Below are 12267 nucleotides of genomic sequence, written 5' to 3'. Positions count from 1 at the left end.
GGGTCAATCCCATTTCGCTCGTGGTCTATTTGGGAGGCAAACAGGACAAGAATTTGAAATTGAGTGCAACCTCCTCGATACCCCTGAGACCTCAGCTGAAATGGACTCGCCCTCTGAGCTGTGGTGCTCAGTCCGGTCAGAGCTGAAGTCACCTATACTGTTAGCTGTTGTGCTAATTTTACACAGCTCTATTAAGGCCTACTGACATAAATGGCATCCACAGAGCCATAACAGGAAACTTATTTCTGAGGGCATACCTGCATGCACATAGACTTATTATTAACCCCAATGACCTCTTTACCCAATGTAAGTCATTACACATGATGTTCTTGTTTTACAAACAACAAGTACACACATACAAGTTATTAATATCATCTGACACACCCCCCAACACACACATATACAGTATTCAGTACAACACACACTCATACACATACACATTCATCAGAGGCTAAATGCAGAAGGGTCAGTTATGAGGCAAAAGTTTATTTCTTGTTTGAAATTGATTAAAGACATCTTTCTGATCACTAAATAAAAATATTTGTTGACGATACGAAAACTTAAACAACTCAAGTATGCTGTAAGAAACTTTTCAGCTTTTCAGACAACTGTCTGGAAATTAATTATTTTGCATGTACAATCAGTTTTAAGATAAGATATTCCTTTATTTGTCCCACAATGGGGAAATTCCAATGTTTGTTAATGTCCAATGTTTCTTAATCTGTGATACGAATGCCTCTGTCTCTATTAAAAATGATTTAAGTGAACATACAAATAGGCGTTTACCTCCTAATCCTTATATTTATCCAGCACTTTACTTTCTCCTGTAATATAATAGCTTTTTAACTTGCTTGTACTTTTAAAAAAAAAGTTTTCTGAAGCCTACTACTTTTCACTTCACAGATTTTTGGTAAATATACTCAACCCCTTTTCTAAAGAAAAGAATTACTGCGTAGCCTGGAGTTCTACTGTTCTCATCCAGTCTGAAGGATTTTCCATTTATAAGTTTGCTTTGAACTTCTTTTCCCCTCTTAGGGCAATCTTTTAGAAAGCTATCTAATAAAGAAAAGATAGTCACCACATTGTAGAGCATCGGCAGCGTAGTGAGGTTGGTTGGTGTGGTAGATCCAAGCTGAAATGTTTATGGTCAAGATGTCACACTGGCCCTTTCACAGTGACTGTAGGGAACACACTTTGGTACTTAAAGTTCAGAAAAGGCCAGGGGCAGGTGTCTCTGGCCTTTTATTTAATTCAAACAGAGAGAGGGAGGGATTGGTATACTCAGCATGACAAACTGATCTATCTTGTGAATTGCTCTTTGCAGTCAGAACAGAACACATTACCTGAGACAGTCCCCCTTCCTGTAATAGAGCGAATGCATGTAGAGTGCCTGTCGCAGTGAATCTGGTTTTGTATTTTAGCTAGATTGCTTTTTCTGCAATGAAACATCCTGTTTGTACCTTTTAATAATAACATGAATGTGTACTTAGATATTATGCAAAGTGAAATTTCGGCACTTTCCTTTAAATGTGACTAATTTGGAGTTTTTCTGAAATATGTCTTTGATGGTCACACACAACTGACGGATGGATGTGTATTGTGTTCAAATACAGTATTCGTATCCATTACTCTTGTACCTAGAAGTCCCTCTGGGCCTTTGGTTTACACAAGTAGAAACATTTTCAACTGCGTCTTCATTTTGTCTTCCTGAGTGAATTTGACCTGCATTTGCATTATTTCTTTGACTCTCTGTGCATTCACCTTTAAATTTTGTTTGACATTGTACCCTAATGTATTTTAAGGGGGGTGTAATTATCCTGTTCTTGTGACATTCTTGTGCACATTGGTGCACTTTTCTTTCCCACGGATCATCATTTGAGGCCATTTTGTTTCCATATTTTGCAGTGATCTCCAAGTAAGCATGCTGTTTGGGGTTCTTTCTCATCTTTACAAACCCATGTTTAAATAAATGAAATGAGGAACATTTCTGTTGACCAATTTGATTGCACAGCCACAAAAAAACACATGGCTTAATGATTCAATATTTGATACTTCTAACTTAAGGGGAAATTTTTGGGGGAATGTTAATGATGTCAATTTGCATCTTCTCTGCATCAAATAGTTTGTTCAACAGAATTTGTCCTTGTCAGTATTGTATATCTCAGACTGTGCGTGTGTGAGTGGTTTCTGTCACAGAGGACGAAAGCATACTTGGGAAAACTGCAGTGCTCGGTTGACACCCACATTCTCGTTACTTCTGAAGGTCGCTCCTCCTCCTCCTCCTCCTCCTCCTCCTCCTCCTCCTCCTCCTCCTCCCTGAGCTAGAACATAAATGTTGTGTGCTGAGATTGCCCATGACACGTTTGCCCTTACATAAAACTCATTACACATCTGGCCTCAGCTGTGCACAGATGCACACCCACAAACTTGCAATTAAACACACATACACATCAATAGCTCAAACCACATTATAGGGAACATATCAACTGACATGCTCACTGCAGGAGTGCCATTCCCCTCAGCTACTTTCCCTAATTAAGTTTTCCTTCTGTGGTGTTCTCCTCTCTGTCTGTTTCTTTCAACATGACCCATAGCTACTCCCACATTTTACTGCATGCTTACTGCATGACAGTCTTGTGTACCTTAACTCAATTACCAAGAGGAGTTGTTTTAAGAACGATGTTTGGATAATATTTCACAGAAATGTTAAGCAATGGTTCAGTACTAGTTCAAAGATTTGCAGCATTGAAGGATAACTGCAGTTCATAACACATGGTGTTGTTATTTTGATAATGTTGCAGTAATTCAACAGGTAACAATATTGTTGTAGTTCATAGCTGAGATGTAAAAGACAAGAATCTCAAGCAGTCAGGCAGTTTGGAAACAATCCTATAGGTCAGCCACACTTATTTGAAAAAGAAGACTGAAGTGACCTGTAACATTATTACCCCAAGTGTCTATTGTTAACAATATAATTTGCAGACCAACTTCCTACTTAATTTGTCTGACCTCCTAAAGTAGTGGTTTCTAAATTAATTGCTTGTTTCCAACCTCCCTGATCATCTGCCTGCTCTTGTTTCTTGATCCGTCAGACTAGTGTTCTCAGATCTCAGCAACTTGAGGAGTACATTGGTTTCATAATCAACAGAAATAGTGTCAAAGGTACAAAAATAAGTCACACGTTCTGATAAATGGAGATTATCTGGAAATGTAAGGAAAAATAAGTCCTCCTCAGTGTTGAGCAATTGATTCAGCATTGAGTCAGGAGATACATGGCTTGTTCTTAGGCCTTCTAGTCTCAAAGGGGTCCAACCTGTGCAAGTGTAACAGGTTGTAATGTGTTGTGTGGTCCTGCTTGGTGGATTTTCCTGCTGTTTATGATTACAATAAACCAGATGTGCTGCCAGAAATGCCAGGATATATGGCTGCATTTAACACGTTATTTTCTCCTCATAATGTGCAAGACTTCTATGTGCATTACACTGGCTGACAAGACCAAAATGCTTACCTTAGTTGCGTGTAAAATAACCCCATTAGACATCTGTTCTAAACCAATGAAGACTCTGGTTTGACTTAAATTGTCTTTGTTACACTACAACCCTTCTGCAAAACATGTCATTTTGTTTATCATTGAGTCTTTTGTTTCTCATTTGTTATAAAAAGTGAAACTGTATAAAAAAAGTTAGTCCATTGGCAGTGGTCTCTGAATCTTGAAGGCTGAACGTGAGATTGTTAAGTTAAAGGCAATAACGTTTTGGGTGTTTTTATAGCATTTTGTATTGATTGTATTTATTTTTTGCAGACAAAGGACATGTGGAGAAAATGTATACAGCCTATAGTGTACATAGCATCCATTAATCTCAGTGTCCCTGGTTTGGGGTGGAACCTTTGCCTTTTTTGGTACTAAGTCAATAGTCACTAATGTTTATATTTTACCCTTGGGTGCTGTAAGGGGGATGGTTTTTGCAGTGCACCAATAAAGACATGTACATTAGGTGGGTGCTCTTTACTGCCAAATTGCTATTTGTATCCATTAGTTCTGGAGCTTTCCTGATTAAATTATTTTCCGTTTTTCCTTGGTACATGCAAGAAGAGCAAGTTGAGCCCCTGGGTGCACAGCCAGGGAACTTGAAGATAGATCCAGCCACAATGCATTGCCTGCTACTGTGTATACCCTCTTATATCCTCTTGTATCAGAATATATAGGACTATTAGGGGTTGTTACCTGAGGCTAAAGTTTCCTGTCCATTAAGATGTCTGCTTTAGTTACTGTCTCAAATAGAGCAGAGTCTCCTCATTTGACAGTCACCCTACGCCACAAAGTGTCCACTCCATAAGCACAGCTGCTTGTGGATATTCCTGTCATGAGTGGGTCATTAATCATCCAGCTAAATCGGATTTATGGACTGTAAGATGATATATCTGTGCATATACAGGCACTGGAATATTGATTTAGTTTTGGCTTTAAGCTAGCCATAAGACATTGTCAACTCGGTGTTATGAGCTATTGACAAATAGCATGTATGCTAAAGGGTACAGCCAACTGGCAGAAGTGATCTCGAGCCTTTCTTTCTTTTTTTGATCTATTCCATTGTGTAGTTGGCCATGTTGCTCAAGGCTTTTAATCAACACTGGAGCAGTTTTACTCTACCTGCAGCAGAAATCCTTCCGTGTTTTACAGCCTTAAGTATAGAGGATGATAAGAGTTCAAAGTGTGGAATGGTTTTCTGATGGGGGTGCTCACATTTTGTAAACTGGAGCAGTACAACCTTACTCAGCTATCATGGACCTCATAGAGGTCTATAATACATGATTACTGCATACTGCACAGTGGCTATAATAAAGGCATATACTTATATACAGTGTTCAGGAGAACATCTACTTTAGGAAGCAAGACAGCAGAGCTAAATGACTATTTTGTAAAACATAATCAAAATGCAAAAGACTCGACAACTAGTTACCGCTCATTAGCTGCAAATCCCAAAGGAAGTGAAAAACAAAAACCTTCTCTTTCTTAACACTTCCCGAGAGAGAAATGCTGGAGCCTTTCAGCTCAGTAAAACACAGCTTTTTTTTATCAGTCACATCAATATGCACAAAGGGGCCTACATTATATGTTTACTGTCATTTGCCCCAGCTGCCAACATAAAAATGACATGTGGGTGTGCTAGGATATGATAATGGAGCATAAGAGAGTGATTTAGTTTTTTTGCAGTGATGAATCAAGTCTGCCCTCAGTAGTGTTTCATGTCTGTTTTTTGTTTTGTCTTAACAGAACAACACATCATGGAGACCGCAGTCGTGTCAGGAGTGTACCTGCTACAGCGACGTGGCCATCTGCAGGCCCACCCACTGCCCCAACCCACAGTGTGACTTCCAGAAGGTAAAACATTTGATAATTTACAGGAAAGGTTGGGTGGGTTTTTATTTTGAGAACTACCATAGGCAGTTCATAACAAGGGACAATTATCAATCTCTAATAATAATGCTGGTGTTATTTTATATGTCAACAAAGTGTCAGTGTGTCAATACAACTTCCGTACTTATTGAGTAAGTAAATCTGAGAGACTACTTCTAAAAGAGACTATGATATATTTGAGCCTATTTTTTATAGGGCAGAAGTTAAATAGGGCATTTGTTGTGGAATATTTTCATTCACACACATTCAGTGTGCTAATGAGTCCTGGTAATGAAGGAACTTGTCTCCCAGTGTGGCTCATTGATGTGTTGTTAATAGTTGTTGAACAACAATGGATCTTTGTGCCAGAGAGGATAAAATATATCCAACTCTTTGACAAACTCATTTTCGGTTTTGGTGCTTTCACAGGATTTGTTGACAACAAAAAACATTGAATATTATCGGCATTATCTTTTAGGTACTTGTAGTTTTGTAGGTTAGTTGTAAAAAGGCATGCAGTGGATGTCTAAAGGACCCCTGTGAGTTACTGTAGGTGTCTGACTAGCTCAAATAGCAAAATACACATTGTGTAAGTATAAGTTAGTAGCTAAAGGGTACAAATGTTTCCTTTTTTGTAGCTGTGGAATTAATGACAGCTACAGGGGTAAGCTGTCTACCTGGACAGGTGTAGCTAGCCCTGGATGGCTAAAACTGTTTTAGCTTATGCTCAAAGTCAGTAAGGCAACTAAGCTAACTAGCTAACATACTTAACATAGCATAATAGTTTGAGTAGACTTTGTTAGTTAGTCTAAGAACATTAGGTTTAGCTAAAACAAATACATTTTCGGGGCAGGTGAGGGTTTAGCGTTAGCTATTTAACCATGCTATACAGTTGTATGCAAAAGTTTGGGCACCCCTTTACGAATGTTATTTGTAATGGGGTGCCCAAATGTTTGCATACAACTGTAATATTGTTACTCAATTGCTAGAGCAGCTAAACTGGAAACACATTTATCTTCTTATCTCTTTCAAATAGTAGAGCAACCACACAAAAAGCACAGAACAAATAGAAACAGTCTCTGAGAAAACATTTACAAGTCTAGAAATTTAGGGCTGTCCTCACGAATATGTTTTTCTCGAATCCGGATAAATACTTTATCGTATCGGCCTCACGTCCAGACGGATACGGTGTTTCCGGGGTGTGAAAACAGTATTTTTTGGAAACGGGACCTTGAGTGGGAAAATCCAAATACGCCGGATTGCCCGGAGTCATCTGGACGGCGAAAACAGATTTTTTCCGAAATGATGACGTATTAGCTCCGCCTCTTTAGCCTTTAATCTCAGCCGCCGCCACTAGTCGCGTCATAACAACAACAACAATGGCGGACTACTACTACTTGTTTGTAAACAGCACTCCATGGCTTCTCTTCCAGTTCTAGTGTATTGGTGTGGTGGCGTCACAGTGCCACATACAGGCCTGGCATACAGTATGTCCTACAGCGTTTTGGGTCGTTTCAGTGAATCCGTGTGGACGCAGATATTTCTGGAAACGACGCCATGTTTACGGAGATTTCTTTTCAAAACGACATCGTATTGGGTGAGGCCGCATATTCGTGAGGACAGGCCCTTAAGAAGCTGAAACAAAAGCTGAAACAAAGTAAATAAAGTCTGTCTTGTGTTCTCACTTGACACAACGTAAGATGCTGTATCCAGTGAAGCCACTGGAAAACACAGAAGTCTAACAAGAAAATGAAAGATAACATTTTCTAAAGCAACTCTGCCTTTGAGAAATACTCTCAGAACCAGCTTAAAACAAATGATTGAAAGTTTTTGGAATTGCACAAGAAGAGCGTTCTATGTGGTTAAAGACTCATTGTCAGTGTTTATTTGTCAGCATTTCTTTAAGCTACAGAATGTGATAGTATGAGAGAGGATGATATTGTTTTAACAGTACTCATCATAAGCCACTTGACAGCATCCAGAATTATTTCGTAACAATAAAATGTATGGTGTTGAATACGCAAGATCCTTTTTTTGTGATATTTCAATTTGACTCTCTCAATTTCGCCTTCAAGTGCAGTTTCTCTTTCAAGAGCCCGTTTAATCACTAATCTTTGTGAGTTCCCCTTACAACAAGAATAAATGAAATGACATATTGTGCAGTGAAGTCTTGTGATTGCACCATTTCATTTACCACAATGACAAGTATTCAGAGACTCTTAGTTCCAGCCTACCGTTTTCGGCCCATTTGAATTCTCAGGGACACATTTAGAAAGCTTTTTTTCTCTATCTATCTGACTGTTCCTCCCCGTGCTTCTTCTTAAATGTGATTTAAACATCAAGCCTGCGGTGACAGCATCAAATCCAATCCCAACCCCTGAGCTAAGGCAACAATCAATGTCTGATGAATTCCACTCTGCTTGCTAGCAATCCAATGTTAATTAAAAATTAGTCAGCATGCTCACCAAGCCGTGTGCTCCCACCATTTAAAAAGCTCTTAAAATGTGACTCCCTCTCACCTACACTGCGATAAAAAAGTTTAATGGTTTTTTATGCCTGTCTCCGATTATAGGACTTTTTTTTTTAAATCCACTGCCATTATCTACAAGTTTAAATTTCATATTTTTCCAACTGTCTGAATCTACTTTCAACATCGCAAAATTTCCCAGTAGTATCTTGGTATGTCTGCAATGTTGTACAATCTGTGTTAATATTCTGAGTAACACATACTGAGGATAAGATGATACTTAGATAAAACACTGAGTTCAGAAATAGAGGGGTCTTAGGTTTCTCCCCCTAAAGGTTTAAAATTCAGATTGCAATCAATGATTATTTTTATTACTGATGAATTTTCTCAAACAATTGTTTAGTCTGCAAAACATCAAAAAGTAGTGAATAATGCCATCAGAGCCTCCCAAGGTGTCATCTCTAAATTTCTTTTTTTGTTTGACCAACAGTCAAAACTCAAAGCAAATCCTTATACTTAAGAAGCTGGTAGCTTTGCTCTTCACTTTTTTACAGTATCAATTCCACAATTTAATTGTGGAGTGTTATTTGAAATGTAAGTGTTGTACAACCAACCAATTAAGCCACATATATGGCTTAAATAACAACTTAATAATATCATAGAGGTGACTATGTTATTGAAATTGTATTGTTTCTTAAAAATGTTAAAGACTTTTGTACTCTTAAAAAAGCAAAATAAGAAATTAGTTGAAGAACTGCAGTGACAATTTACTTAAAAACATGATGGATAGCATAAATATAACGATATGTCACAGGCTGTTCCATAAATAGACTTAAGGTTTAGGTTTACATTATTTTAGGATCAGAAAGGACAGTCGCCTCTAAATCTCAAATTCACCAGCCACTGTTTCCGAGCAGCACTGGATTCAAAACTGTTTAGTTTCCTGCTAAAGTAACTGCAAGAGTAGATAACCTTGAGTCTCACAAATGTAAGAATGCAGCCCTCCAGTAATAAATCAGCTCTGTTCTTCCCGAATCTGAGCCATCTCTCTTTATTTGCGACAATAAAATCTCAAATTGGATCAGATTCTTGTACTACAGCCACATTTTGGTGATTAAATTTGAGGCAGCAGACAGAAAAAAGCTAGAGGGACTAAAAATAAATGAAAAGAGGAAAAATTCAAGAGAGCAGACTCCAGAACAGCAGCTTAAATATATGAAAACACTTTGTTGTTTGATGTTTACATTATTAGTGTTTAATTTATTAGCACAAAGTGGCTTTTGTGATACATTTACTTTTCATTTACTTTTAAAATTCAGAGGTGAACTACTACCTGCTGCTCAGCTCACTTTCCATCTATTTTGTTACCCATACTCATTGTTATTTATACATTTAGTTTCCATTCTACTGCCTGTTCACATGTAATTTGTCTTGTGCCGCTGATTCGATGTACCTCTATTCAGTTTTTTTCAACTGACACAAGACATCTGCTAAAGCTCCTTGGGGGTTGTTTTCTCTTACCTTACACAAATTGTATTCCTCCGCTCCTTCTTTTTCCATTCCATATCATTCGTATTTGCAAATAAACGAGACCTAAACTAGTTACCGGCACTGTGTCTGGCCCTAGCTGCTTTCCCATTTGGTTTCTACCACAAATTTGGCCTCAATTATAGCCTGAAGGTAGCGCAGCAAAAGGGCTGTGTGTTGAATCTGTATTGTATTATGTATTATAATACCTCCAACTGTGCTCGCTCTATATTCTACACACTGCTCACGCCTGATAGAGTTTTCATATTTTCATTAGTGACGGTCCTGTTGTGTTATTTGTGTCACATGTCGGTTAATTTCCATGGAAATGGACGGACTAATCAACAAGTTTTGTATTCATGCTGGTTAATGGGTCTCGCAGCATTTTCTCTTGTGTATCTTGTGTGCATTTTGGTTGTGCTCGGTGTGTATGTGTGTATTGATGCGTGTGTGTCTTTTCCAAAGGGCGAGCGTTTGAGGATTCCTGCCAACAAGTGCTGTCCGGAGTGCATCTCCTCATCCCAGGGCTCCTGCCAGTACCAAGGAGTCATTTATGGAGTAAGTGAAAGTGACAGAGACTCTTTCTTTTCTCTCTTTCGTTCCTCTTCTCCTGATCCACCTACTCTACAAAACATTAATATGCACATAAACTTGCAGCCTCTGTAAATGTACTGATTTAACAATACACATAGTCCCAAGTTTCAGAACCTCTCTGTCCAGATACTTTTCTGTACTTTTATTCTGGGGCTTTTTCATGGTTTGGTCAGGGCCTCTCAGTTCCAGTGCAGGGAAAACTCATTGCTACTGAATTCGTACTGATATTCAAGTGTGATGAACAGTTACTCCTGTGCACAAAGCCAGGTCCATAAAGAAATGTTTTTTTCTCTCGTGTAAAACTATTTTAAGCTCAAGTTATTTGGAAATAACTTGAGTTTAACTTGAGTGATTTGGGTGAAATTTGGTGGGAAACCCATAAATCACTTTCCAAAGGCATTCAATTTGGTCACTGCTGAGGAACAGAGACCCACCCCCTTCCCGCCTCCCTCTCGCTAAAGAAACAATCACTGTCTTGTTCATCTTCCATTGAGTGGCCTCCAGCTTAACAAGCTGGACTTTTCAGCAGCAATTTTGGACAGTGCTCGTCCTCAAACAAAACAAGGCCGGGTTTGAAGATTCCACTGGCGTCACATCCCTGGTGAAGTAGCACTTTACAAGGATCTGAACTACCAAGAGAGGAGATTTAGAGTGGAGTCATGACCTTTTTGAGTGGCAGTTTGTCACTGCTGTTGTTGCTGTATAAACTGCTCCTTTCCCAGGAGGAACTGTTTGGAAAACATGAAGCTTTTATCTTTTTGCAGAGATCCCAGGTCACAAAGGACAATGGTTTATGTGATGTGTTGGTGGATGCCTTTAGTATGTTCAACAAATGTTTTCTGAATTTTTTTTTTAAGGGTTTTTTGTTTTTGTTTTTTACACAAACCCAGGAAAGGCTCAGAATCAGCACCCTGGACAGTGGTCATGACCCAGAATTCTAATTTAGCATATATTTGACAGATTGTAATTTTTCATTAATAAATGGAATAAAAAAAGCATATTGGCTGTTTGCCAAAACTATTTACGGCTTTTGCTTTTTGGTTGCTACAGAAATATATTCTTTCCAGGGTGGAAGAAGCATTTAAATGAATTCCCCATTAAAACTTATGCTAATGATATATTTCATGCAGGCTAAAAAAGGCTTTATTGCAGGTTTCACAGCCTGACGCCTCTGAAAATGAGTGAAGCCAGCTCCTCACCTCTATCATTTTGACTGCAGGCAACCTCTACGTGCTGATATCTCATTTAGTGTGAAAGAACAACGCTGAATTCATATATTAACAAATGGATGTAGAAGAGATGTGTCTAACTCTACTTACTTCCCTGTAGATGGTTAAGTATGAATTCCACAGACTGTACTGTACTGCTGTTTTGTTGTTGTTGTTGTGTATTGTTTTTTTCTTTCCCCCAGTATCACTTCTATCTATCTATCTATCTATCTATCTATCTATCTATCTATCTATCTATCTATCTATCTATCTATCTATCTATCTATCTATCTATCTATCTATCTATCTTTCTATCAGTCTGTCTATCTGTCTATCTATCAATCACTCTATCTATCTAGCTTCTATAAGCTTCTTCTGCCATTGAAATGTCATCCATCACCAATATCATATGGACTGTCTGTGTTTTTATTTCTTGGGGGTCTCTTTTTGACTTTACATTACTTTTCTCTTTCTTTACTGTTTGTTATTTGTGTGGTCAATGCTGTCCTGAAATTCTTTATGAAGAAAATGGATAAATTAAGTGTTAAAAAAAATGCCATCAATCTAGTTTTGTCAATCACAGAATAGAAACATCTTCGTGGTTTTATAACACTATATGATGGCCTGAGGCATTTTCTCGACTCTAGTATATACACATATGGATACAACGATGAAGATAAATCTAGGAAGATCGCCAACAAGCTTACTGTTCGCCTCAAGCTGACATTGCACCTGAGCCAACAGTTGTAACCCATCTTTAACCAGGCAGGCTGCTCTGCTGAAACAACTTATTTTACAGACTGAAATCTGCATTTCAGTTTTCACAGGTGAAGGTCCTCTCACAGCGTCCCTCATTATCCACATTCACACACATTGTGTTTTTTTCTCCCTCTCTCTTCCCATGGCCTCTTTTTGATACATCTTTCCACTACCTTCTCCCCCCCTCTGTGACTGTTCACTCGTCTGTCACTCAGGCTTAGGCTTACAAAGTTCTCTTGTCCGCGGAGACCAAAACAGATTTCCTCATCCCTCTGTCTCTCTGCTTCTTCTGTTCTTTTCCTGCTGGTTGTATT

The 12267-nt window shown here is 38.5% G+C and overlaps 1 protein-coding gene across 2 annotated transcripts in view; it reads left to right on the top strand.

Moving 5' to 3' along the window:
• fras1 (Fraser extracellular matrix complex subunit 1) overlaps positions 1 to 12267 on the top strand; it is a 229714-nt gene that overhangs the window by 65837 nt on the left and 151610 nt on the right. For both annotated transcript variants that reach the window (XM_051422880.1, XM_051422879.1), the window contains exons 3-4: positions 5276 to 5383; positions 9858 to 9950. In XM_051422880.1, the coding sequence (XP_051278840.1) occupies positions 5276 to 5383; positions 9858 to 9950 (201 nt within the window). The remainder of the gene's footprint in view (positions 1 to 5275; positions 5384 to 9857; positions 9951 to 12267) is intronic.

This window comes from Dicentrarchus labrax, unplaced genomic scaffold (genome assembly GCF_905237075.1).
Source record: "Dicentrarchus labrax unplaced genomic scaffold, dlabrax2021, whole genome shotgun sequence".
Classification (NCBI taxonomy): domain Eukaryota; kingdom Metazoa; phylum Chordata; class Actinopteri; family Moronidae; genus Dicentrarchus; species Dicentrarchus labrax.
The sequence above is the reverse complement of the archived record's forward strand: the minus strand, read 5'-3'. Positions and strand labels throughout refer to the sequence as shown.